General features: G+C 38.0%; 1 protein-coding gene across 2 annotated transcripts in view; it reads right to left on the bottom strand.

The window, feature by feature from the left end:
- fam184ab (family with sequence similarity 184 member Ab) overlaps positions 1-24,244 on the bottom strand; it is a 117,943-nt gene that overhangs the window by 61,081 nt on the left and 32,618 nt on the right. For both annotated transcript variants that reach the window (XM_034313817.2, XM_034313818.2), the window contains exons 2-5: positions 12,483-12,914; positions 11,843-12,265; positions 6,900-7,035; positions 3,382-3,563 (exon numbers count right to left, since the gene is read on the bottom strand). In XM_034313817.2, the coding sequence (XP_034169708.1) occupies positions 3,382-3,563; positions 6,900-7,035; positions 11,843-12,265; positions 12,483-12,914 (1,173 nt within the window). The remainder of the gene's footprint in view (positions 1-3,381; positions 3,564-6,899; positions 7,036-11,842; positions 12,266-12,482; positions 12,915-24,244) is intronic.

The raw sequence follows: 24,244 nt of genomic DNA, 5'->3' as shown, positions 1-24,244 counted from the left end.
ATTTATTTATTTATTTATTTATTTTGGTCAGATTGTATCTGCACAACCATTAGAGAACTACAGGCTTCTTGTAAAGCTCACATGGTCATAACAGGCTTATGTAAGCTGTTTAGCTTAAGAACACACATGGAAAATGACAGGGAGTGGAACTGCACAGCCCGGGGCACTCAGGCTTAGATGCAGCATGTTATTTTCAGCGTCTGTGATGAACAGGTAGCGATAGAGACTTGTTATTCCACCATGTTTTGGATGCTCAGATCTCTCAGATCTCTCTTGACACATCCCGCATTGTTAGTGAATTCAACAAGCCTAAAGCAAAAAAAAACCAAGAGATTCCATTAAAGAAAAAGCATAAGCATCCAGGAACATCCAGCAGAGTGAATCATTCGCTCCTGCTTTCATTTAGCCCCACGTTGTCATAGCAACGCCAAACCTAAGGCCACGTTCATAACACAAGGCCGTGTTCTTCTCTTCTCTACAGGCGCACTGGGGCTGTGCTCTGAGCCGGCAACTTAAGTTCAAAAGTTATGACAATATTTATGCAGGAAAGTTCCTTGTATTCAGAATCGGGTTACGCAGCTGCTGAAGTTGATTTTCTAAATTGGATCTCTCCTCCAAAGTTTTTGGAAATTTCTTTAGTAGAAACATCAGAGACAAGGTTTTTTTCGATAACGTGTAGACCACCAGGTACCTGTTTTTAAACTAAGTTTGTGGTCAAATGAAATGCAAAGGGCTGACACCCAAGACTTCTTCCATAAATGTTTAATAAATGCCTCCTAAAAAAAAAAAATGTCATGACATCAACAATTATACATTTTTCTTTGTTCAACAACGGCACATTTAAAAAACAAATCTGTTTATTATTAGTCTTAGATTACGTGGAGAGTCTGCCAAAAAAGTCCCGGTGTACAAGCAGTTATTATAGAAACCATGTAAACAGTATTATTACAGAGTCTGCTTCACGCCCATGTTAGTTTTGCTCAGGGTGACTTTAAGAACTGAAACAAACATCTAATATAGGTCTAGTATATTGCCGATGTATTGCTTGTAATGATTGTAATTGCAATGATCACATTCATCACTGCAAATTTGGTTTCTTTTAACAATATGGCTTCCACACTCATTATTCAGCAACTTGTAAAATAACACTTGATCCAGCACGTCCATCATGTGGAACGATACTACAATTATTTAATAGAATCATATTTATGTGTTTAATATTGGCTGCAAACTGCTTTCCATGGTTTTTGAGCATATTTACAGGCTAAAACATAAAATTCAGTCTGACATATTGCACTAATAAACTCTAAATGCAGCCCAAAGAGAGAAAGAGAGAGAGACAGAATCAGAAAGTTTCTGAATTAATGTTAAATCCCTTTACTATGTTGCAGAAGGTTTTATTATTGCTCAAATGTTGAACTGCTAGGATGTATGGGGGAGGTTACTGCACTGTACTTATGCAGCCTGAGAAGCTGAATAAAAATCGTCTTTGACATTTACACAGAATTGCGCTGTGCGATGTTGATACTGTCTACATCTACTTTGCCCTTTTCTCCAGGCTGTAATTCACATTTAAATATTTCAACTTTGAATAAAAAGTTTCCTTCCTTTAATTCAAAAAGTACCAAATGAGAAAACATGCCGCAGAACATATCCTAAAAATGCGTCTATGGAGGCCACTTCCCAACATATTAGGCCTAAATGCTGCGTGGCTTTTAAAACCCCAGCTTGTGCAGAAAAAACCAAACACACAAAAGCTTCTGTATTGATGAATCATGATGAAATAATTAAACGTGTGTAATACGAAAACATACAAATAACTGGAAATGAAATTCCTGTTTTTCGTTTAATAATGACAAAAAAAAACGTTACATTTTGTCTTTTGGAGTGTTTGGAATTAAACCCGGAGATATAATGGCACCTGAGTGGCTAGTGTTTATCATGAGAGGGGCGCAGCTGGAATAAGTGCTGCAGCAGAATGGATTTTTCAGTTCAGCATATAATGCAGGTCTCTGCAGGTCAATTAGTGATGTATGTGCACACACACACACACACACATCTACATGTTAGACCGCTAATGAAATATGTAACCTCTTTTACCAAGAGGATCTCATCATTCTTTACTAATGACATTCAAGATGAGGCAATATCAGTGGTTGATCATTAAGAAGACCACAACAACATGAATGTGTCACAACGATGTTAAACAACAATGCAGTTCATATAGCTGCAGCTCAGTTCTTTTCTTATATGAGCAGGAACTACTCTTACGCTCAGTACTCAGGACCTTCTCTCAGGACCTTTGCTCAGGACCTTCTCTAGTGTGAGATAGTAGGCAAAAAAGCATATAATTTGTCATATTTGCACGTGGCTTTAAATCCAATCAGTATTTCTGCACAAATTCAGATTTATGGACATCTATGGACATTTATGTACATCGTAATTTTATGTTGCCGTTGTCTTCACCAAATATCTAATGTAGAAACTAATCCAATTTGGTCACTTGTACATTACAGCGCAGACACATCATTTAAACAAAAAAATCCAATTTAAGAAGTAAATCAGATTTACTCTGCTGTGTGAACCTCAGTTTCAAGGAATAAATCGATTTAAAAAAAAAAAAAACAAAAAAAAACTATTTACTCTAGTACAGTGAACCGAACCTTTGTCCCGGACTTGTTATGATCGCTCCTTGGATTTCATGGCTTCTTCCAGCAACAGGTTTATTTATATTGAGATCATGTGACACTTTAATCATACGGAGGTTGACTGCATTCAACTAATTCTGTGACTTCTGATGTCAGAACTAATTTAAGGGGTTTCACACCAATGGGGTGAATAAATATTCAATCACAATTAAATTTTTTTTTTTTGTAAATATTATATAGGCTATGTTGAATATATTCATGGCATATCTTAATGGGCTATTTGCACAAACACTGCTGCATTCTTCTTCACATGGCTCCTGCATTTCCGGTTCTTTCGCTACACTCACAATAGCGATATTTTACAGTCAGGGTCTGCAAGAGCTACTGAAGATAAATGTCAGTGACGTTCATCAGCCATGTAAGAACACTTGCAAAGCTCCTTCTTCCAAGCTGGAGAAAGGCTTCAAAGTGTATTCTTCATCGTAAATACACAACGATGAAGGTAAGAAAATGGACTTATTAACAGAAACAAAAGATTCAAAAAGCCATTCAAGCCGAATAAAGAAATAAAAACAGCTCTCAGCTGTGGACTCAGACTTTTGTATCATTTTTTTTTCTTGTAAAGGCACGACACGACTGAGAGCTCGTGAACACAGAACAGAAGAAGGTCGTCTTTCTCCGTGCATCTCTATGATGATAATCGGTGAGTGATGCGGTGTAGTTTGCTCAGTACCTTCTCTAGTGTGAGGATCTGCTGCCTCTGCCTCTCGTCCAGAGCCTGGCTCTTATTCTGCAGCGCTCCCCTCTCCTCCTCCAGACGCAACACCTTGTCCTTCAGACGCGACTTCTCCGACTCCAGATCACGGATGGCCGCCTCGTGGGTCATCTGTGTGGCCTGTAGGCTGCCGATCTGACCTGAGTTCAGAGGTCACATTCACAGCTTTAGTGCTTAAACAAAGAAAGCTTAAAACTTTTTTTAACTGTAGCATCCTAGCTTTAGATCTGGGCGTGTGACTTGTTTTTACTTCAGTGTAATAGTTGATGGATGTTATTAGGACACCAGGTGTGGCTGGATAATGGGGGAGACAGAGAACACACTGAGACCTGGAGAGCTGAATGAACAGATTTTGATTGTAGCAAAGATAATGAAAGCCTGCTGAGACATTGCTTTTCTGTTTCATCATGTGTAAATAAATCTGTGGATCACCCACGTTGTTCTGGAGCTGGGCGTCCATAATGCCCTTCAAAAATTGGTATTTCAAGTTACTACTTTAATTTCAAAGTACATACAAGAACTTTCTTTGCCAAACATCTGACTTCATGCCTTTTATCTGCATTACTTTGCATTAAGTCTATAAATAGAGATCAAGCAACAAAAGAAAAATCAATAAAGATCCAGCTGTTTTGTAAGACTAACAGATGCAGCTTAAGTTAATCCATCTGAATAATATACTACGAGCAGTCTGATCGAAAATGTTTCATGATAACTACACATAATCACTGGCCAGGTTGATGCATACACTGACACGAAAACAGTAGGAGTGGCACTTAGTCCAGGTGTTGAGACCTTGGGTCTGGAGGAACGTTCCAGAAATTGGCTGACGGGGTCTCAGGGAGCAACAGAGCTGAGACATTCAGCTGCTGTTGCCAGGAAACCAGCAGGCGATCTGTCATCCAAAATTTCCCAACATAGATCCACACAGAGTGGCTGAGAAGAGCCTCAAGACAAACCAAACACCGGATTCCGGCTCTTAAACTCCCCTATTCCCTCCATGAATCACATAGGAGACGAGTAGAGACGAAAGATTGGAATAAATCGCTTTGTGACCCATCAAGCAAATCACAGTACTCACCCAGTGCTACAGCCACTCAGAAGTAAATCAGGAAGCATCAGGTGTTGTTGGGGTTGCCAAACAGGGGCATTGCATCCTTTATTAGACAGACACTTTAATGCTCCAGCTATCAGCATCATCAAAAAAGACAGCTTAATCAACAAGGACAACAAAGACCAACTAAGGAATCTCGATTTGAGATACAGAATATAGTCGAGATTCCTTAGTGGGTCTTTGTTGTCCTTGTTGATTATTGTAACAAGGACACCAAAGAACCTATAAGGAATCTCGATTTGAGGACATAAGACATAGTTGGTGTCCTTGCTACAATAATCAACAAGGACAACAATATAGTCAGGATTCCTTAGTGGGTCTTTTTTGTCCTTGTTGATTATTGTAACAAAGAACCCCTAAGGAATCTCGATTTGAGGACATAATACATAGTTGGTGTCCTTGTTACAATAATCAACAAGGACAACAAAGACCCACTAAGGAATCTCGATCTGAGGATAGAATATATAGTTGATTCTTCTGATTATTGTAACAAAGACACCAAAGACCCACGAAGGAATCTCGATTTGAGGACATAATACATAGTTGGTGTCCTTGTTACAGTCAACAAGGACACTAAAAGACTCACTAAGGAATCTGGACTTGAGGACAGACCACATAGGAAATATGCTTATTTTATTTTTAAAGACATCATGCCTTTTAATCTCCGAGACTGTGCTGAGTTCATTGGATAAATGACTTCACCAAAAAAACATTCATACAGTTCCCAGTACTCCTTATATTCCCTTAACAGAGCAGGCAGTGATGACAACAACTGCTGTATAATATCACATACTGGACAGCATTGCAGATCCACTGTTTCTCTTGCTGATGTCTCTGAAGTTTTAAAGACTTCCTGGTCTGATTTTGTAGCACATTCTTCAAAGGCAAAACAGGCAAGATAAACTATTCCTTCATACAGACAATATATTTATGCTGCGTGTAAGAATTTGGCTGGTCTCAAAGTCAGAGGTACAACTTGTGTAATCTTTCACATTTATTATCACTCTTGCATCTTATTAAGTGCTGGTGTGGCTCTTAAACCAGTGGAAATAGGGACCACTCTGTTAAAAAACATATATATATATAGTTCCAGCACCACCTTCACCAGCTCCATGTGGGTGTAAAAGAGGCAGGATAGAATGCTGTAGAGGTGCGAATTGAAACTGCATCCCAGGACACTGGATATCTGAGTCAGCCTCTACTTGCAAATAATGATACCTTTGGTTTATAAGTACAGTCTCCTATTGAAAGTCAAAGGTCTTCCTCCTCAATTTGGAAGCCATAGTCAAACCTCTCAGTAAACAACTCAAGGACATATCAGCTGAGTATAAATATAATGATGTTCAACTTATCTTCTTCAAAATTGCCAGGGTAGATTGGCTATAAGTGTCTCATAGAAACCTATCGACTCTTAGAATACTTCACGAGGAGACAGCTGGCTTCCATGAACAATATAACGTGTGGAGCAAACAGATGTCATTGCTTGCCGTGTCAAACTCTTAGGATGAACATGGTATGCGACCACGCCTGTTACTAGTCGTTACAAATGAGACTTGCCCATTCTGATTCATTCCAAGATGGATAACTTTGAGAAGCGGCGATTGTCTTCCTGTATTCGTTGAAACGGTCATGACATTTTAACAGCTCGACCTGCAGTACTGGAGCACTTGTACGCAATGGCCACAACAAAACTGCAGAGAGCATGTCAGCTTGTAGATTCACAAATCTGATTCTGTCTTCATGGAAATGGTGTATAAGGCAGTAAGTATGCTGAGACCTTAACTCGGTTAGAACTTAGCACTATTGTTTGCCAGTTTTAAACTTCTGAATCAGACTGATCTAGTCTCTCTTTCAGAACGTAATCAAGTATCAGGTAATAAGATGTCCTTTGGTGTATTTAATAAATGGTGTTATTTATTTATTTTTATTTATTTACTGAGAGTTGTGGTGGATCTATTTTCAGACATGAATATAAATGATATCATAGTTATAACATGAATACATGGCTTGTTTTAGCAGGTATTAAAATAAAAATCGGTATATATATTTATATATATATATATATATATATATATATATATATATATATATATATATATATATATATATGTGTGTGTGTGTGTGTGTGTTAAGATATATACAGATATAAAGAGTTTATATATAAAATATATAAATATAAAAGTTTAAATATAAAAAGCAAAAATTAAAAGGAGGAATAGATTTTGGGTCACTTTTAGACAAGAACAAAAGGAAAGAATAGATATATGTTTGATTTCATACTCAAAGAGAAATAAATCAGAGGTGTAAGGAGAGTGTATATGTTGATAGTTTTTGACATGAATTGAAATTTAAGGAGATATCTCACTGGCTTTGAGGAGGATCTCCGTGGCCTGCTGCTGAACTCTGTCTCTGGTGGCTTCCAGCTCGCACTCCGCTTCTTTTTGCCTGATCGCTATGATCTCTGCATCCTGAGTCACCTCATCCAGCTGTTTATGCAGCTCCTGCACACACCCACACACACACACACACACACACACACACACACGCATAAATGAACCCATAGATCAAATGAAATGAGCAGTGCATCACTGATTGACACAGGCACTGTCTTATTCTTAGTTTTTCCTCTCTCTCTTTCTCTCTCTCTCTTTCTTTCTCTCTCTGATCAAGACCACTCATGTCTTTTCGCTCTTTCTTCTCTGTCCAGCCATTTCCCTTTTCCTTCTCGTGAATTGTGAATGTGCACCTCATCTCCCTCCACTCTTCCTAGCCTATGCTAAATAACCATTACCTGTGCTACCCTCTCTTTCTTTCTCTCTATTGCTGTCATGTTCACTACTATTATCCAATCCTGGCTATCTATCACGCTCAAATTTTCTGCCTGGAACGGTCCTTTATTACTCATTTTTTTACGCATTTTCATGATCTCGCAGCGCAGTGAAGAGGAGCGGGCACTCTGTCAGATCTAATTGGACAGTTTTTATAGTACACTGTGAGTGCTGTCTTCTTTGTGTGCTTCAGAAAATTAACTAATTTTATAGTTCACAAACGAATGGTGTGTATTCTTGAACAGACTGTGGCAGTGGAACTGGAAACACAGTACATTTTACTGCCATTCTTCTTCATTTCCTCTGCTAGACAATTCGATGCCATTTTGAAAATGTATAGTCTACAGCAGAGGTTTATGAAGGTTCAGTTACATAAAATTTCAAATACATTTTGAATTTGATGAGGGAAGAATAAATGTATACATCTCCACCCAATCGTCTAAATATTCTGTTTTTGTTGTCAGTTTTTTTTTTTTTTTTTAAACCAAGCCATATCGAGGGCAAATAAGAAGAAACATCTGTAAAAGTCTATGAAAACTCTCCCTTTTCTGACCCGATGTCTCTAGCCCTGTAGCTAGTTTTTGGTCCATTGAGCTGCCTTTAGTGAAATAATTGACATAAATGTATGTGACTGTATAATCTGTAAAGAAGCAGTTTGAACTTCCCTTGCCATAGGACTGATCCATGGATCAGGAAACTAGAGCCAGTTTTTTTGGATTCGTCGTTCTACTGAGTCATAATTTATTTGCATGAAAGATATTAAAGGTCCTTGTTATTGTGTATCACTCTCTCGAGTCATAGCTCCATTTATTTATGTAGGGTAGTGTGTTTATAACACATTCATAAGCACTGCATGACTATTTTATAAAGCAATCCTGGAGAATTTATGAAAGGCTTATGTCAAAACGTGCATGATAACATTGGAGTTTTTTATGCATCTTTGTCTATACATGCAAGAGAAAAAAACAGCCAACAATTATTACTATTATGAGTTGACTGATTGAGATTCTCTGTTACTGTAATTTTTGATCCATATCTCGGAAGTTACTAGCTTGAGTTTGTACTAACAGCACATTCAGGACGCCTTGTGAAAGTTAGAGAAGGGTAGAAATGTGTGAACTGGTAGAGATTTGCTCATCATTTCTAATACAGTAAAAAAAAAAAAAAAATGCACACAACAGGAGGAGTATGCCGTTTATGAGGCCAAACTTTAGTTAGTATGTAAAGAGAGCAGACATGGGTCTCTCTAATCCAAAAAACAAATACAGGTAAGATGAAAAGAAATAATTGTTCAAGAAATAATTGGTGTGAAGTGAAATTAATAGGATCTTAATAATCTCAGCTATTTTTGTACTGCTGCCAGACTGGTATGTGACTTCGAGTGTTCACATTAAAGAAGTTTTTTTTTAATAGCACTGCAGTTTTTCATTACAGCTTATTTGACTGTTTAAAAAAAAGAAATAAAAAATCTACATCTCTAAAGAGTCTTTCAGTCGTTTTCAGTCACCTACTCTCAGCCAGTTCAGGGCGTGGATATAAATATAATAACTGGGTTGTGATTTCCACCACTGTAATAACATTTTAAAAAAAATCACAGTCCCCCTGGCTATTATTCACGGACCCCATTTTGAGAGTCATGGGTATAAATGATATATATGTCTGTACAATCTTGTGTGCTTCCTCTCATCAGAACATCTCAGCATTATGATATTTGTACAATTGAAAGCTCTCTTTGGGGTGTTATCTGCCTGTTACAATACTTTTTTGCACAGACTGTATTACAAATAACAAATAATAAATGCATTGTGTAGGCTGGATTTGAGTGCTTTTTCTAGTGTGTCATTAGCTAAATGTTTAGAAAATTTATTTCTGAACAGTTATTTTTCCTTCTCCCCATTTATTCTGAGACGGCTCAAAAGCCCGATGCGCTAATTACACTCATAAATAACGTCTCCATTTCTAAATTCAGAAAGGGGTTCGAGGGATTTAACGACGGTTCGCTCATTAACGGGTGACTGTGTGTGTGTACTAAACACAATCTGTACACTCTTTGAAGATCAAATGAAGAGAGAAGATGAAAACGCGTGTTCGTGTTCGCTGCACATCAGCACTAAACTCTAACTGCATATATTTTATTAATCAGCTATGCAGGATATATTTGTTGTATATTCTGTATGAAATGAGGAGGTGGTGGAGTCAGCTGATTCCTCTGGATCGGTACAAATGATGTTGACTTTGAAGGGGCGTGGTCACGTAAGCCTTGCCACAGCAAGTTACTTCTTTGAGGCCCTGATTTTTAGTAAGTAAGAAAGTAAATTTTATTTCTAGAGCACGTTTAGAACACAGTTTACACTGACCAAAATGCTGTACAAAGGACATAAACATATTATTAAAAAAAATAAAAAGAATAAATAAACATATTATAAAAATACATAGAGAGACATACACCAACGAAACTGACACATACCAACAGCAGCAACAACTTGGCATACAGCACAGGACAAGCACAGAGTTACAGACACAGCGGATTGGAAGATTAGTGGGCTGAGAAGGCCAGAGAATAAAAGTGCGTCTTGAGCCTAGATTTAAAAGCAGAAATGGAAGGAGCACTTTTAACGTCAAGAGGCAACTGGTTCCACAGGAGTGGAGCAAAGCGACTGCGAAGGCTCTGCCACCTTTTAGTTTGAGACGTGACCGTGGGACATGTAAAAGAACTTTGTTGGCAGATCTAAGAGACCTACGAGCTGAATGCAAACGGATAAGGTCTGTGATATAAGATGGGGCCTGCCCATAAAGAGCAAAGGGTTAGTAGAGGTTTGTGTATGTTCACTTCCAAGGGTCTATGGAGTGGCCTCAGATTACTCTCCAACACTTATGTTGCAAAATGGAGTAAATAAAGCATTGCTATGAATTCCTTGACGTTTATTCAGGCTCCTTAGTTAAAAAAATGTTGTGCGATAAAAAGTGTTAGAAATGATGTTAGAAAAGTAAAATGGTTCACATTCCCTTATGTCACAAATAAAAGTCGTCTTTACTTGCAAGCAATAAGGAGAGTTAACTGGACGGATGATCTTATTAACAACAACACAAGGCATGATATGGTTTCATACACAACGAGCAAGGGTTTCTTGTGGAAGATGAAGCCTGAAAACCAGCACAAACAGCTTAGTACATCATGTCATAGATGAGGGGTTCACAAACTTTTTCACAAACAAATTACCCCAAATGGACATTATGAATTTTCTAATTCATAGAAAATTCATGGAAATCTCTAAAGCCTTGACCAGCCTATATTTTTTTTAGGACTTAATGATTAAATGATTTGGTATATTTTTTGTTCATTTTCTTGAATTCTGTTCAGAGTCACTCATCGTTGTCTTGGAACTAGCGGATGCAGACTGATGTAGAAATCTGACTGTAGCAGGTGGGGGCACGGCGGTTTTCTTTCTCTCTCTCACTTAGCGAGTGTGGCTGATGTATGTGTGTGTGTGTGTGTGTGTGTGCTGAACTGAACCGAACCGAGCCTCTGGAAAGCAGCTGATTTTCTGTGCATGTGACAGCGGGGCTGAAATTATCTGAACCGAACCCCCATGCAGTGGCACAGACAAAAAAATAAATAAATAAAATAAATAAACGCTCCCCAGTCATCTCAACCCGAGTCTGCTGTGTCCTCGAGCTGCGCAGTGTCCAATTTTACTGTTGAAATACTACGCTAGTGCAGCGTGTCAGGATAGCAGGTTAGCGAAAAAGACTAAAACAGCATGTACACTCTTCATTTAAACGCGGATGTGAATCCCAGTAACATTTCAAAATATTAGCATGCAAAATGTGTCTTCATAGTTAACATACTCATAAAATTAATTTGTAAAATAAATGAATAAAACAGAAGAGGAGATGACTAGTTTGGGAACCCAAACCAGACTGCATGCACATCCTTCTTGCTTATAAGGAGTCTGTCTGCTGCTACTCAACATTTTTCACTTCACCTGACTGTGTTTACTCTACCTACTCTATCCACGTGTATATGGGACATAATATTTACCAAATCCACACCACACTATAGTTTATGTTATTGTCTATTGTCTGTATTTACTGACTGTGCTTTGCCTGTGACTGTGTTACCAATCCTCTGCTCTCTCACTATCTCGTGTTAAGTGTAGCACCGTATATATCTGGGACAAGCCATATTTCATTCCTAACCTGATGTCTGTCTATGATGAAAGGAACGACAATAAAGCCTACATGACTTAACCTGAAGTCCATCCTAATTACTCACTGATATTTGATGTGCCACTTCAGATTGTATACTTTTTGAACTGTGCTTTTTTTTTTTTTTTTTGTATAGTGTGTGATTTGATGCCTGTGTGAGAAAAAGAAAGATGAAACGATACGACGAAATGCGTAGATGATTGAAGTCCCAGTTAAATTCACACTAAAGTTATTCATCTACCTGCAGTTTCTTTATTGCTCCGTTCATTACCTTGATGTTGCTCTCGGCGGCGGTGAGTGAGGCCTGCAGTTTGTGTGATTTCTCCTGGCTCTCTTTGGCCTCCTCTTGAACTCGCTGCAGCTCGGAGCGCAGCTTACCCAGCGTCTTCTGCAGCGCCGCCTCTTGCGCCTGGAACTCCTTCCTCAGCTCCGCCTCGGTCTTCTTCCAGGCCAGCAGGTTCTCGGCAGTCATCTGCTGTGTGCGCTTCATGGCCTCCAGCTCTCTCTCGTAGAAGGCCTGAGCCTTGCTCAGCTTGGCCTCGTACTCCTCCACCAGGCGCTTCTTATCCTGCTTGAGCTCCTCCACCCGCTCCGTCAGAGCCTCCACTTCCTGCTTGTGCAGCTGGCTCAGCTTCTCCTGATCTTTGCTGTAGTTGGCGTTCTGGCTCTGGTGTGATCGCAGCAGCTCCTGGACCTGCACCAAAAGAATTAATTTGTAAATGTTTGGTGATAAAGTGATTTTAAATATTTACTAGTACTAGCAACATGCATAAAGAATAGTACACAACAGTTACAGAGATACAGGGTATTTTTAACAAAAGTCCTTCATCGGCCTTCAAGAGCTTCTGAAGCTGTAGGAGGTGAAACCTTATATATATAAATATCTTGTAGCTGAAATGTGATATTAGTACCTCCTGTCTGTGTGCGGTACGCAGCTCCTCCAGTGCCTGTCTCTTCTCCTGCTCAAACTGCGCCTGCACCTGAGCGAAGGCCCTCAGCTTCTCCTCAAAGGAGCGCCGCATCTCCTCGACCTCACGCGACATGGTGACCACACGCTGTGTGTGCTGCGCCTCCGTGCACAGCTGCATGTCCTCCACACGCTGCCGGTATGACTCGAACTCAGCCAGCGCCTGCCGCTTCATCCTGTCGTGCACCTCCATGGATTCCTCCAGTGACTGGATGCGCCGCTTCAGGTCCATCTCGTCGCTGATCTTGCTCTTGTACTGCATGATCTTCTCACGAGTCTCTGACAGGATCTGCTGCACCTCCTCTTCATGGGCCTCTTTCAGGGTCTGGATAGCTGCCTCGTGCTCATCGTTCTTTGTATTGAGTGCGTAAATCACCTGGTTTAGGAAAAGAAGTGGTTTGAGAGAAGGAATGGGTTCTGAGGGATTTGAGAAGACACCAAGTTAAATAAAGCTGCTAGCATGTGTGGGGGAAAGGCTTTTAGGTTCCCAGTGCACAAATAAAAGCTGTGTATGTGTTTGTGTGTGTGTGTGTTTTAAAGAAATGAGAAGCCAAGGGGAACCTAACTGTGATTACCTCTTATTTATTTCTCTTGTGGACACATAATCTGAAGTATAATGTTTGAATAAGTGACTTTAAATAACTAGTTTGAATAACTATTCCAAAGGATATTTATTTTTATTAATAGAAAAATTTGAAAACATATTTTAACATGTTTTTGCTCATTAACACTTGGCTGTACATTCATTCATTCATTCATTCACTCATTCATTAGGAAACCACAATACACATATTAATTATTAATTTATTAATTATTAAGTCATGGGAACGAATTCTTAATTTGTGGCTACTATAATATTGTTTTTTTTTCCCCGCATGCCATGTACTCTGTACTAATCAGAAGGCAACGGGCAAAAACAACATTTTAGACAGAAGCTTACATATTAATGTGCTCGACATTAAATGTGTTATCATACTGCAGTTAAAATTGGCTACAGCTCATTTTCAATTTGAGGACATAGAGAATTTAAAAATGTATAAATTATAGATACACATAATGAAAACATAACTGAATTATAAACACCAGATACACTCCTCATGACTAATAAGAGTCAATGATATAATAGTAATGAATAAATTACTGAGGTTTATTTCGCCACAGGAATAAAAATAACTCTGTTTTGCCTGTAATTATCACTGGAAAAAAATGTGACTTCTGATTTTGAGTCTTCCACTTTGTGCGCCACACTCCGAGCCACTTCCATAATTGTCTGGCCAGAGAGTAATATTCTGCATGAACAGCTCTGGTCAAACAATGACTAAGCCACAGAGTGGGGTGAAGGTGTCATCTTCATCTCATAATGGCCAGTCCACTCCGAGAGACAGAAGAGCAGTCATTATCTTCACACTCCGCTTTCACACATGGTGCTTTTTTGAGCACAAAGAACGCACTGGGCTGGTGAGCGAAGCAGGTAGGTCTGAAAGTGCACTTCAGCTCATGGTATTGATGCAGGATCCTTTCTGCTTACTGGATTCGTTTAAGAGCAGTAAAAAAACAATTTGTCACTCTCGATCACAATGTTTAACTGAACTCTGTGTACTGATGGAGCTACACACACACACACACACACTGCTTTTCACAGCCAGGGCTTAGCAAATGGCTCTGATTAATAAAAACCTCACACAGTATTCAGAGTTGAGTTACGTGCAGTTTTTTGAGGATTTAATACCAACATCATTATTCAGACCTCAAACCTTACCACAGAAGTGACATGAGAGTTACACACACGGGGCGGAGTTTGCCTAAAACAGAGGAGTGTCTTAGTTATTCTTACTTATTCTGACCTTGCACTTTTTTTCCATGATATCAGCATGAGTGAGGAATATGGCCAAAAGTTGAGTGACTTGAGTGACTCACAAGATGATCACAGATGGGGCTTGTTGAACATTTCATTCCAGATTTATTCCCCTCTTTGCTGTTATAATAGTCTCCACTCTTCTGGGAAGGCTTTCCACTAGATTTTGGAGTGTGGCTATGGAGATTCATTCAGCCACAAAAGCATTAGTGAGGTCAGACACTGTGAGGAGTTCATCCCAGAGGTGTTCTGATTGGTCAGAAGGTGTACATTATTTTCATTATAACAGCTAGGTTATACGATAGGTTAATATTAATGCGCATTATTAGCAATAGCTCATACTCAGGGAATTGGATGGCCAGACACACCACACCGTATAAGACTAATAATAAAAAACTGATTTAAATACGGGTTTGTTCAACAGAGTAATTCTTATAATTGTTGATGTGGGGAAGTTTTTTTGTAAGGAGATCTTTATTTAACATTATGGAAGGAGTCTTGGATATAAGTGATCTCAGACTTGGTTCTGCTTTCCATTTTCTCTGTTTTCCCAGTGAAATGACACTCTGAGCTGTGTGTGTGTGTGTGTGTATGTGTGTGTCAGAGAGAGAGAGAGAGAGAGAGAGAGAGAGAGAGAGAGAGAGAGATAGAGGCTGGTGAGGGAATGATTGTTTATTGCAGCTATAACGTAAGTGAGAACAGGAACTAACTCTTCTCTTGGACATTCCACAACATTAAATTTAACTATAAATCGTTAACATGATGTTCATTAATAAATTACACACTGTAATTGGTGGCAAATCGCGGTGGTATGAGACAATATATTATTCCTTACTTAACATTTCCAGTTCCAAAAAAAATCTTTTCCAAATTCATTTCCAATCTTTTCCATTTGTTAGAGGATCAGATTGAATTCTTTGTTTTTTTCTGCAATATCTGAAGCACTATATGCATATTTTTTTCTTTTTAACTTGTATCGTACTACTACTACCAATCCTGGGTATTGGATCGGTGCCATCTCTAATTATTATGTCATTAATTATTATTATTTAATACATAAATTAATACAGTGTACAGTGTTGTCCCTTTAAAGTGTACTTTTTTCCTGCATGGAGGACATCAGAGGAGACGGCATCTTAATCAGAGACGTTGCTCATTGTCCTTTTCTGTCTTCATTTATTTATTTTATTTATTATTTTAGAATTTCTGTAATGATCTATATTTATATCTACACATTTTCTCATTTAATAAAAAAAATATCTTTAAAATATTGCAACACTACATTAGGAAATGTGCAGTGAAACGGTAAGTTTCAATACAGTTGCAATAATGTAAAATAAATACATTTTTTAAAAAATGGAGACATTTCTCATTCTACAGACTGAATTTTTTATGAATAAATGTATGAACAACACTTACGGTTGTTCTTTCTACACTGTAACCGTAGCAGATGAGAGCTTGGCCTTCACGTACCCTGAAGTATCCTTCATGTTTTCTTTACGAGAGCGTACCTTGGCATCCATTCTATAACTCTCTAGAACTGCAGAGTTTAACACTTTTCTTTCAAAAGCTATTCCTTCCATTAAATTAAATATATTTGATACAAAAACAGATTTTATGACTAACTCATTGCTTGTAACAGTGACGTACAATGAAGCGTGTGAAAAGTATCGATGTCTATATACTAAATTAGCTCAGAAAAGTGAACTGTGCCATAAAGTATTTATATTATTAAAACCTTGGTCTTGGTACTGTCGTATTGTCCAGCCCAAGGATGTCTACCAAGGATTTTCATTTTGGCGTGTGTGTGTGTGTGTGTGTAGAATACTACAAACTGCTAAAGCCAACACACCCTGGGGATTTTATTTTCTCCACATCCAAAATAACATGGAGCTTTTCTCTTCCAGTATGCTATCATATCTCTGTCTTCTTCTCCGGCAGGCTGACAGAAGCCTAAACACACACTTTACACACCTGCGTATCCTGGAGGTTAGACATCCTCCCTGCTGTATACAGACTGACTGATATTTCCTTCCAAGTCATTTTTCTGGATATCTGGTCACTGGGGTTGCAGTTGCAGTTTATTTCTTTGCGTGATCTCTGCAATGCCTCAAAGCAATGTCGTTACTCAAATAATACCCAAGCTAAAAAAAGTCAAATGTGTTCAGTTGTAAAGCGATGTGGCTGTTAGACTTTTACCTGTATTATTCAGCTGCTTTTGCCTCCCAGCTTTTGTCCGACTGGCATCCTGACACATCAATTTAAATGAGTTGAGAAACTGCTTTAGCTCTGTGCTCAATCCTGAAGAAGTGCACAAACTTTTGCAGGCATTTGTGACCTAACAGAACTTCAAGTGACAAATCTGCTAATGTCCCTCGGCAGTGGAGGTGTAATCACGTCCTCTGATCTCAGAGCCATTATAGGTGGCCTCCTATCAGTCAATACTTCATGATAATGGTAATATCAGGAATTTGCTGAAGGACACTGAAAGACTAATGTGTGTGGCAGCCTGGGAAACCTGATCATATTTTCTATTTTCTATTAAAAAACTTCAGGTTTTCTTGAACTGAAGTTTCTCGTTTGCATGTATCTCAAACACAAGTAAATTTCTAGCAGTCTGATTACCGTCTAAATAAATGCATTTAAGCATTTGACTCCAATTCCTAAAAGACTCCCAGCCTATATTTATAACTTAATCTACACTATATGGCTAAAAGTATGTGCATACCTGACCATCACACCCATATGCGCTCCGTCCCCAAACTGTTGACCCAAAGTTGGAAGCACACAATTATCTAGAATGTCTTTCTTTGCTGTAGCTTTACAATTTCTCTTCACTGGAAATAAGGCGTCTTCGCCTGCCATCAGCGCCTGACCTCACTAATGCTCTTGTGGCTGAATGATCGCAAATCCCCACGGCCACGCTTCAAAATCCAGCAGAAAGCCTTCTCAGAAGAGTGGAGGTTATTATAACAGCAAAGTGGGAATAAATCTGGAATGCTGGAGACGTTCAACAATCACATATTTGTGGTCATTTGTGTACAAACTTTTGGCCATACAGTATATTGTGCAGTGCTAAACTAGTCCAGAATAGTCAAAGGTGATGAGAAATGTCATTAAGTGGCTATAGCTAACGTCTGTTATCAAAGCTTAAGGTTAAAATGAATTCAGTTCTTGAATACCAACTTCGGCTTGTGTAGAAGAACATTCAGACCAGTCGTATATTTGGAAAAATCACAGACAGGACGGAAATAGAGTTAGTGCGTGAGCAGGTGCACAGGACCCCATGATCTGTCAGGCGTGTGAGTATGCATTAAGCAAGAAAAAAAACAGACTTTAATGAGCTTCATGGAGAGCACTAATTACAGTAATTATTTTCACTAAACCGTAAGGTGCACCTTTATCCATAAAGTAATTAGCAGCAGTTGGAAATGTGTGCGTGGAAACTCTCTTGTGTCTTTCGACCAAGCGGAATGTCAAGTAGACTTTTTCATGTGAGGAAAAATTACGCTCCCTTTAAAAATGATAATCTACTTAAAAAAAGTATTCTTCTGAGGTCTGATAAAGCCTTCTGCATTAGCTAATGATGAGAGTTTTTTTTAAAGGCCTTGTGTTGTGCTTGGAGAGATGATATGGTGAGGAGTGTGTTCCTGGGGTCTAGGGAGCATTTCCTAATATTACATAAAAGCATTTGCATGTCCCTCATAAAAGGACGACTTGCTATTACTTCATAACATCATTATGTTAATGAATATTTCATACAGGTCACACGGATGTGCAATATTCATTTCCTGTTCTTAGAAATCACTAATTGGTGGCAGACGAATAACAAACGCACTTTCACGACACAATGTGTGGTGCTTTTCCCATAAGCACAGTCATGTGATATACAGTGGGGTCCAAAAATCTGAGAGCACGAGTGAAAATGCTTCTATTTTGCATTCTTTTGTAATTCACTGTAAAAAATTTTTCATTACAAATTATGTTACAATAACAACAACTTGAGTGAAAAGTAGAATCTTAAAATATTTACATTTTAGAATTTCGTTGTATTCATAGTATACATCTATAAATAGTATACGTCTATCAGTTTTTTGCTTTAAGGTCACTGAGTACTCGAGCTGGCATGGACTCAACAAATTTATGTAAAACCTGACAATCTATGTTAGATCAAATCCACTGGAGTGCCGTTTGAACACAGTGGACGAGATAAGACTCAAGGAAAATGTGTTTTGTACAAAGGAGTTAACCTGATCAATGTCATACATTTGCCTGAATTTAAATAGTGAATGAGAAATAGTGTTGAATCTTGTATACTGTACATTGCCTTGCTTTGTTTTAATTTTTTTCAAAATTCTAAAACTTTGTTTATCCCCAGTTTTAAACGAAAGAAACATTTCCTGGATTTCCAATGTGGTCACAGCCTTTTGGACCCCACCGTACACACTGGGAATCATTTTTCAGGCAACACTATTGTTGGTAGTACTGCTATTTCCAGTCGCCAGAAATTGAGGATTTTTGCTTGCCATTCAGGTCAGTGAAACGGAGCATCTTCAGCTGATTCGGCTGAAAAAATCCATCAAATAATCAGCAAGTCGTTGGTCAAGGTTTTGGCTAGGAGATGTGGGTATTTTATTGTTATTTGAGTCTAGCTGGGTAGCTTTTTCGTGTAGCAGCAGGAAGAAATACGTATATTACGGCTTTGTGCTGTACTTTATTCTTTTCTGCTTTGTCAGTGTTTCCACAAACCTGCACGTCCCTGATTATGAAAAGATCGCCTGTTATCACGCATGCTAATTAAGCCGACTCGTAAAAATCATTCGACCGTCAGCCAATTTTGTTTTGCAAAATTAATAAAGGAGTAGGTTTTATTTTCTTTTTCGGGGAGTTGAACCTAGTCTCATGGTAGGCAACTGCGGGCTACTGATTTGTCCAACCATGATGAACCATCACCACGGTGAAACAACATGAAATCAAATCTAGTCTTATCAAGTATGTGCATCTCGTTATGCTGCCGGATGACATGTTCTCTAACCAGACAACTCAAGTATGGGGTAGACAAATCCTTTTATAACCACAGGTTGAAACACACACACACACACACACACACAAAGAGACGCACACTGCCAGGAGGGGACCGAGACGTGAAAGTAATCTACACATAAATATAGAGTTGAGATGTGTGTCAGTGGGTGGGAAAAGGCATTTACAAGCTGATGAAGCTGTCAGAAGAGCGAGCGCACACTATGCCAGATGGAGTCAGCTTCTGGCATCATTTTCAATCAAGGGAAACTGCGAAAGAAGGCTCGTTGCATAATTACACTGAGATAAACTGCTCTCCCCATCAGCATCTTCAACTCACAGGTCTCACAGCAGGGTTCTTTGCTATCATTGCTTGCTTGCTGTGAGCATGCAGCATTTTCACAAAACTAGCTGCCAGGTAGTGTCCTGTCACATTACTTCGCTTCAGGTGGTACAGACTGAGTATGAGGATATCTGTCATCACGTGCGCATTCTTATCATTAGAGAGCATGACTGATTCTCTCAGTGGTGTGACTAGCTCTAGGATCTGTCAGGATGCTAGTCAAACCAGCTGTACTGATTAATAATGGATATCTCAAACGCTACACAGGGCAAGGCACTGTTCAGGAATGAAGATGCTAATCTACCATGCATATTTTTAATCTCATTACCACTTTGGAGTGGAGATCGTCACTGACAAAAACTCCAGATGATATGTGTCATCATAAAATGTCTCATCATAAAATCTAACTGAGATTTCATCATTCGAACACAAAAAAGGTTGTAATCTTCATTTTCCGGTGCGCCCAAGAGAATTACAAAAAAGGTTCATTTGATTAAGGAGAAATAAGTCTGTCATGTTACTGACTGAAATGTTCAGAAGGCTACATGAATTGTGGTTAAATGTTGAGAATTGTGGCAAGAATAGCAATGCTGATCTATGCTGCGTGAATGTGTATATAATAGAAGTGTAACGTAATACCATTATCTGTATCTGTAACAGTCTAGTACTCTAAATATTTGTATCTGTGTCTGAAATCGTATTGATTTTTTCAGGATTCAAATATGAACCCTAGCAAACTGTTCCTCGAAACACTAAAAACCTGAGAGGTGAAAATGCCAGCAGTGTCAGTATCATGGACCTTTATTCTGGCTCTGACATTTCCTCAACTTCACTCGAGTTCATTACTGGCCTCAACAACAGCTGTGTGCTGTAGCTACTAAGAATGTCATAAAACTTCGATATACTGACTGTAAATCGGGCCTGACCTCGCTGGAACACGTAATACAGCCTCATCTAGCGACATCTTTGATATATCTTTGTGGTTTTGATAGTATACTTGTAGACCTATGCTATAGATTTAAGGATGCACTGCAGCAGCCAGTATTTATATTTGAAAATTTTAGATTAAAATCGATAATTGCTGGAAAAATTTCCTAATTATTGATACATGAAAAAGGCATCAATCCCAAGCCTAGGAGCTACTGTTTTTTAATCCCACTAGTGCAATTATTATTTTTGTTCATACCTACGATATTTTGTAGTGAACATAGTTGGTTCTGGAGGTTTAATTTAAACCAATCACAAGCCTGACCAGGCAGTTACTAAGAATGAACGCTAATGAATAAACGCTAAATGCATTGCACAGCGACCCAATTTCATGTAAACAAACGTGTTCTTTCTCTCCTGCAAGCTTCATATCTGATCGCTCACCCACATGAAAGGAAAATCTCCTGCTCACGTGCACACCTCTAGTCTCAACCAGATTTCTGGAGCTACATGGAGCTACATGTACAGAGTGTCCGAAAAGTCAAGAACCAATGGAAATACGTTGAGCAAACATGATACAGTGGCTGAGAAAATGTGCAGAGTGTAAGGGTGAATGTATAGCATATATGTTGTAAGTCATAAATACAAAATTAAGGATAGGTAGTTTTACTCTCATTAGCTCCCAAATTTGTGTACACCCTGTATATACAGTGGGGTCCAAAAGTCTGAGAGCACTAGTGAAAATACTTTGATTTTGCATTCTTTTAATTTAATACAACAATTTTCATTAGTATTTGGTACGTCCCCCTTTTTGCTTTAATGACAGTGTGCACTCGAGCTGGCATGGACTCCACAAGTTTGTGCAAAACCTTATGATCCATTTTAGATCAAATCTATCAGTGTGTCATCTGAACACATGCTTCATTAAAAGAGATGAGACATGAGGAAAATCTGACCTTTTGTACTAAGCAGTTGACATGGTCAGTATCACAAGTATCACTTGTTTACATTTAAATAGGGACCAGGAAATAGTGCAGAATCTTGAATATTAAGTATACTGAACATTTACTGTCTTTGTTTTAACATTTCACTATTTTAAAACCTTGTTTATCTCCAATTTTTAATGTGGTATCAGAATTTTGGACCCACACACACACACATATACATATATACATATATATATATATATATATATATATATATATATATATACATATATGTATATATATATATATATATATATATATATATATATATATATATATATATATATGTATATATATATATATATATATATATATTACCAAACATAGCTACAAATTGTTCATATAGTTTGTCCCTGCAGGGAAACTCTTAAAGGTTCTACAGTATGTAAAATCCTACTACAAAGAGGTTTTCCTTTTAGAGATGTTTCTTTCGAGAATCCTTTTAGTAAACTATGAACCTTTCTATGAACAAAAATCCAAAAAATTATCATGATGATAGAAGGAATAGTTCAGATATCTTGTGCTTGCCGACAAGTTCTTCACGACCCAGTAAATCCAGTACGATCCAGTAAATATTTACGTTTAAACAGATGATCGTGGAACGTAACGGTAAATCCGAGTCGGCCCATTGTATAATCATCATAATGAAAATATTTGTCACATACCAAATGATGAGCAGGAGCGTGAGCGGCTAAAACACAGGGAACCCATAACCAGGACTGAGAACCTGTGGCACTGCAAACAGTCCTAATGAGCCTCAAACTGAGGAAGAGGCACTGTGACTGGTTTAATAAACCTTCCTGCTTTCTCATGGTTGTTTGCTAGACGAAATCTTATAACTGGAACTCTTGTCCAACCACAAGGCTGGCTGTGTAACTGTAGCTCTCTTTGTACCAGCTCTTTTTAACAAGAATACTCTGCTGAAACACATCACTCTTCCTTAACACAGGATTTTTTTTATCTCTGGCCTGCTTATTAGCATACACTCTCTGGGATTTCACTGCAAGTCTAAACACGCACGGAGTCCAGAGAAGAAAAAGAGAAGCCGAGGAAAATTGTTTCTGTCCTCTCTGTCAGAGAAATGCCTGCAGCCTGGAATGGCAACTAACGCCTATGGACTGTCTTCATGCCATGTCTCTGAGATGCGCAGTGTGTGTCAAATCAGCAACTGAAAATATACATAGAAGGGATGAAACAGAGAACTTGGGGACTATGAGGTATGGCATTCAGTAAAAAAAAAAAAAATAAATAAATACTATCTTGCATACCATTTTTTCAGCTCATTGACAGAGAACCTTCTTTTACCTTTATTTTATAAGCTGATATACAGAGTTATAATGCAAACAACCCAAATAAAACTGATGCAGCTTTTGAGTAAAAATACTGAACCACTCAGTTTACTACATCCTCTTGAATGAAACAAGGCAAATCCCCGTTTCAATTAAAAAAAGTCAAAGAAATACGAAGAATGTGAAAAATGCAGAAAGAAAATACTTTTCCTTCCAAGGTTAAGTCGAATAAATACATTTAAGACTTGATTGCTTAATAAAAGGAGTACGTGGGTGATAGCTTGGGTAAAGTTAATGTTCCACTAATAGATTCACATTTTTTTATTTGTTGATTCTGTGTCTGCTTAAACATGAAGGTGTAAATAGCCAAGTTGTAATTTTACACTGCAACCAGGGCTGGGTGATATGATGATATAATATTGTGATAAATGATGTCACCATATGCACCATATCAGATATCATAGATATCGTGATGCATTTTTATTCAGTTTCAAAAATTTTTAAAATAACTGCAGACTGACTGGAAGCAGCTGATTTAATGGTAAAATGTTGTATTTAATCTTTAAAATTGTAAAAATTTTAATTTTCACAATTTTTTTAAAAAAAATTTTGTGTTAAATATTATCTTTATTTTTTTAATAATTTTTTTTTTCAAAAATAGCATTATATAAAGCATCAAGCAGTTTTTTTTTACTGTTCTGCTGGCCTTTTTTTTTTTTTTTTTTAGGAAAAATATCATGATACGTCATGTATTGTAGTAATTTCTTTGAGAATTGTGATATATTTCTGTCATATCACCCAATCCTAACTGCAACACTGTAACATTCAATTCAACATGTAATAAATATCCTTATAATCCTCATTATCCTTATACTTCTTATAATTATTCACTAGCACTTTGTCCTCCATATTATTTTTTCTCTTTCCCCTCAAAAAGCAATCTGGTTGATTGGAAAAACTATTTTTGTGCTATTCTGAAATGTTTAACTTTTTTCAACTTTTGTTATGGCTAAAAACACCATTTCCTATAGGACTGCATGAAAAATGTGTGTTGGTGGTTTAGAAAAAAAAAAAAAGCAAATGTGTGAAGGCAGCCTTATAGAACAGTTTTAAAGTGTACTTAAAAAAAAAAAAAAAGTTTTCACAATGTGAATTGTGCCTTAGGCTACTGACAAAGGGACAAATATGCTTTCCTCTCTCTGAAAAAATACAGGAAAAAAGCTTGTCTATAGACGTAGTTTACTTCCCAAGCAGCACCATCATCTTCAAAAGCAAAGTCACTTT

This window comes from Pangasianodon hypophthalmus, chromosome 19 (assembly GCF_027358585.1).
Source record: "Pangasianodon hypophthalmus isolate fPanHyp1 chromosome 19, fPanHyp1.pri, whole genome shotgun sequence".
Lineage (NCBI taxonomy): Eukaryota > Metazoa > Chordata > Actinopteri > Siluriformes > Pangasiidae > Pangasianodon > Pangasianodon hypophthalmus.
This window is presented reverse-complemented; position numbering and strand designations above follow the sequence as displayed.